At 61.3% G+C, this 3243-nt stretch overlaps 1 protein-coding gene across 3 annotated transcripts in view; it reads right to left on the bottom strand.

The window, feature by feature from the left end:
- Positions 1 to 1379: 1379 nt before the first annotated feature.
- The window catches only part of BAIAP2 (BAR/IMD domain containing adaptor protein 2), a 29441-nt gene continuing 27577 nt past the window's right edge, over positions 1380 to 3243 (bottom strand). For all 3 annotated transcript variants that reach the window (XM_031064653.1, XM_031064656.1, XM_031064655.1), the window contains one exon: positions 1380 to 1594. In XM_031064653.1, coding sequence (XP_030920513.1) covers positions 1525 to 1594 — 70 coding nt within the window. In that variant the 3' untranslated portion in view covers positions 1380 to 1524. The remainder of the gene's footprint in view (positions 1595 to 3243) is intronic.

Raw genomic sequence — 3243 nt, 5'->3', positions numbered from 1 at the left:
GGCTGTGACCACCAGCCCTCTCCCACCCACTGTCCCACCCCTCAGCAGAGCCCTTTCCCTCGCCCCTGCCCCCTCTGCCCCCCACCCATCTGCTCCAGCCCTGGGAGAGGAAGAGGAGGCACATCATGGAGCTGGGAGCCCTCGTGCAGAGCTGGAGCCTGGGCAGCCACAGGAGAAGCTGTTTTCCTGCAGTGGAGCTGGAAGCCCCATCAGAGGGGACACAGGAGAGATGAGCCACCACGTCCGACTGGGACCGAGCCCCCTGGGCTGGGGACGCTCCCTGCCCTGCCCAGTGCCCAGCCAAGCACCCCCTGCCCGGCCTGTGGGCACCAGGACCTGCTGCACCAGTGCCCAGAGAGGGCAAAAGGAGAAATACAACGGAAAAAGCAAAAACTCTGTTCGGGTTCAAGCCCTCACCCATGGGAGATACAGTTCCTGCCTGGAAACCTCTTCTCCCTGTGCGTGGAGCAAGGATGTGACCCTGGTCACTCAGGAGCTGCGGGAAGGGCTGTGGGAGCCACCTTGCTCGTGGGCACCCCCAGCAGTAAGCTTAGCAAGTGTGTGTGCATATATATATTTATATATATTTATCTCTATCTATCTCTCTCTCTCATGCAGCCCTAGGAATAGAGGAAGAGCAAACAGCCAAGCAAGAGGTCCGGATGGGAGCTCCTGTCTGCAGGGAGAGCAGGGGCACCCCAGGGCTCCCTCCCACACTGCCCTGCCTCCACCAGTGGTTTTTTCCTAGCTTATATTTTACAGCAGTACCGTAATTCCCTGCAGCACCCCGAGCCCTGCCACAGCAGGAGCTCTGGGAGCTGAGCTGGCCCCGTCCCAGCGGGGGCTGCAGTGCTGGCACCCCCTGCCCTGTCCCAGCCCGAGGCATGGCGTGGGCACTGGGGGCTGGGGTGGGAGCCGGGGGGCTGCCTGTGCCACCCACCGTGCCTTGGCTTGCCCGGGGTGTGCTGCCTGGCCTGGAGATGTCCCCATGTCCTGCCTGGCCTGGGGGTGTCCCCATGTCCTGCCTGGCTGGCCTGGGCGTGTCCCCATGTCCTGCCTGGCCTGGAGATGTCCCCATGTCCTGCCTGGTCTGGGGGTCCCTCTCGTCTGAGCAGGGGGACCCTGTCCTCTCTGCCTTGCTGCCCCCTGGAGCACTGTGAGCCAACAATGGAGAGTTGTTCCCCAGCTGAGCCCCTTTCCCCACCCACAGCAAGCTGCTGCTGGGCCTGGGAGCTGCCCCAGCTCTGGGACACGCTGCCCTGACCCAGGGAAGTGCCACCACACTCAGCACAGGCAGGGGACAGGTGACACGGCAGCGCTGTGACCCTCTGCCACCGAGGGAGTCTAGAGAAGAGAGAACTAGGGCACTAGTTTGAGCCTTTGGCTTTCAAAGCAGCAGGATTAATAAATTCCGCTTAGAAATGGAGTTCTGGGAAGCTGGACATGCAGCAGCGAGGAGGAGGAGGATGAGGAGGATGAGGATGAGGAGGTGGCGAGTGCCACACGGGCGCCAGGGCTCCCGGATCAGCTGATGAGCGGCGCCGAGCGGTCGTTTGTCACTGTTGGCTTCAGCTGGACGTTGGCAAAGGGGTTCCTGCGGAGGAAGAGGAAGAGGAAGGAAGAGTTAACAGGAGGCCTGGAGAGAACAGGGCACCGGCACAGCGAGCGAGACTGGCGAGACCCCAGAACCAGCAGCGTTTGGGAAGGGCTTAAACTGGAAAAGCTCTGCCTTGTGGAGCCCCCAGCCCAGGTGCCCCACTCCCTGAGCTGCCCCCACAACTCTGCTCCTCTCCCAGCCAAGCCGTGGTGGGTCAGAGATGAGCCGAGCCCAGCTGCAGGGGGATGTTCTCCTACCTGGCTCTCCTCCAGCCTAAAGCTGGGGATGCCAGGGGGGCCAGGGCTGATGAAGCTGCTCCAGCCTCTTCCAAGGCTGGACTCCAGCACTCCCCATAGGTGGGAGCACTGTGGGTCACCCAGCCCTGGAGCAGGGGGTTATGGCTTCGCTCCTGGCCAAGGGCAGAGCTGGCAGCTCCCTGCAGAGCCTTGTGCTGCCTCTGGGGAAGTTAATACCCAAAAGGAAGAGTGTGGGAGACTAAGGACAGCTGGATGAGCTTGTCAGAGTGCAGGGCCCAGACTGGCTGACCTTGGGTTTCACCTACCTGGGGTGTCCCCAGCACCCTCCTGCTGCCATCGTCACCTGGCCAGGACAGGGTGCAAGGATTCCTTTGCCACGGGGAGCATCCTTACCCCTTCTCCAGGAGGTCCCCTCTGTCCTCTCCCAGCAGGAGTTAATTCCTGGGGGGTGTGGGCAGCTCTGGGGGTCCCTCTGGCTGCCTGGGGAGCCCCAAGCACCCCCTGCCCTCCCTGCAGCCCCTCTGTCTTGTCTGCCCACTGCCCCCAGCCCTCCCCAGGAGCCACACAATCCTTCTGTCCCCGGAGGGAGCAATGGCCACAGCCCCCCAGGCCAGGTCCCACAGCGGGGCCTCTGCTGGTCACCCACCATGGGGGCACAGCCCTGCTACCCCTGATGTGGGTTCAGGTAAAGTGCTGTGGTTACCATGTGCACCTGCACCGAGCAGCTTTGGGATGTCCCCAGAAGCTTTGGGATGTCCCCAAAAGCTTTGGGATGTCCCCAGCCATCTCCCAGAGCAGGAGGAAGATGCTGGGACCTGCACCCCTCTGGGACAGGGTCTCACTGTCAGCCCCAGGCCGGACCTCTGCCATCCCTCACCTCTCCACATTTGCTTTTTCTTTCCTTAAAAGAGAAATGACTTTTGCTTAAAAATAGGGTAATTAATTTCACACCTAATTAATGCAGCTGCTTAGCTCACTTTCCCTCCCAAGATGCCAAAATAGATTCTCAGGACTGGAGGGAGAGGAAAAGTTGCTTTGATGAGTCACCAGGGGCTCATTTAACTCTTTCTGTCCTGGCAGAGAAGAGCCACTGGGATGGAGCCTGCAGCTCCAGGGAAAGCAGCTCATGGATCAAAGAGAAACGGGGAAGGAGCTCTCCAGGCTCTGCAGTGCCAGCGAGGAGGAGGTCTGGACTCCTGGGGAGGCTCCTGCATCCCATCCCTGGGGCCAGGACCAGGAGGCTCCTGGGACGAGTCTACAACAAAAAAAGCTGCTCAAAAAACCTGCGGTTAGTGCGGGCAGGGCTGGGGCCGGCGGACACCTACAACCAAAGAGCCGGTTACGGGGAGAGGGGGCAGAGCAGCTCAGCATCCCGGCAAGTGCAGCCAC

Source organism: Geospiza fortis, unplaced genomic scaffold, assembly GCF_000277835.1.
Source record: "Geospiza fortis unplaced genomic scaffold, GeoFor_1.0 scaffold546, whole genome shotgun sequence".
NCBI classification, from domain to species: Eukaryota; Metazoa; Chordata; class Aves; order Passeriformes; family Thraupidae; genus Geospiza; species Geospiza fortis.
The sequence above is the reverse complement of the archived record's forward strand: the minus strand, read 5'-3'. Positions and strand labels throughout refer to the sequence as shown.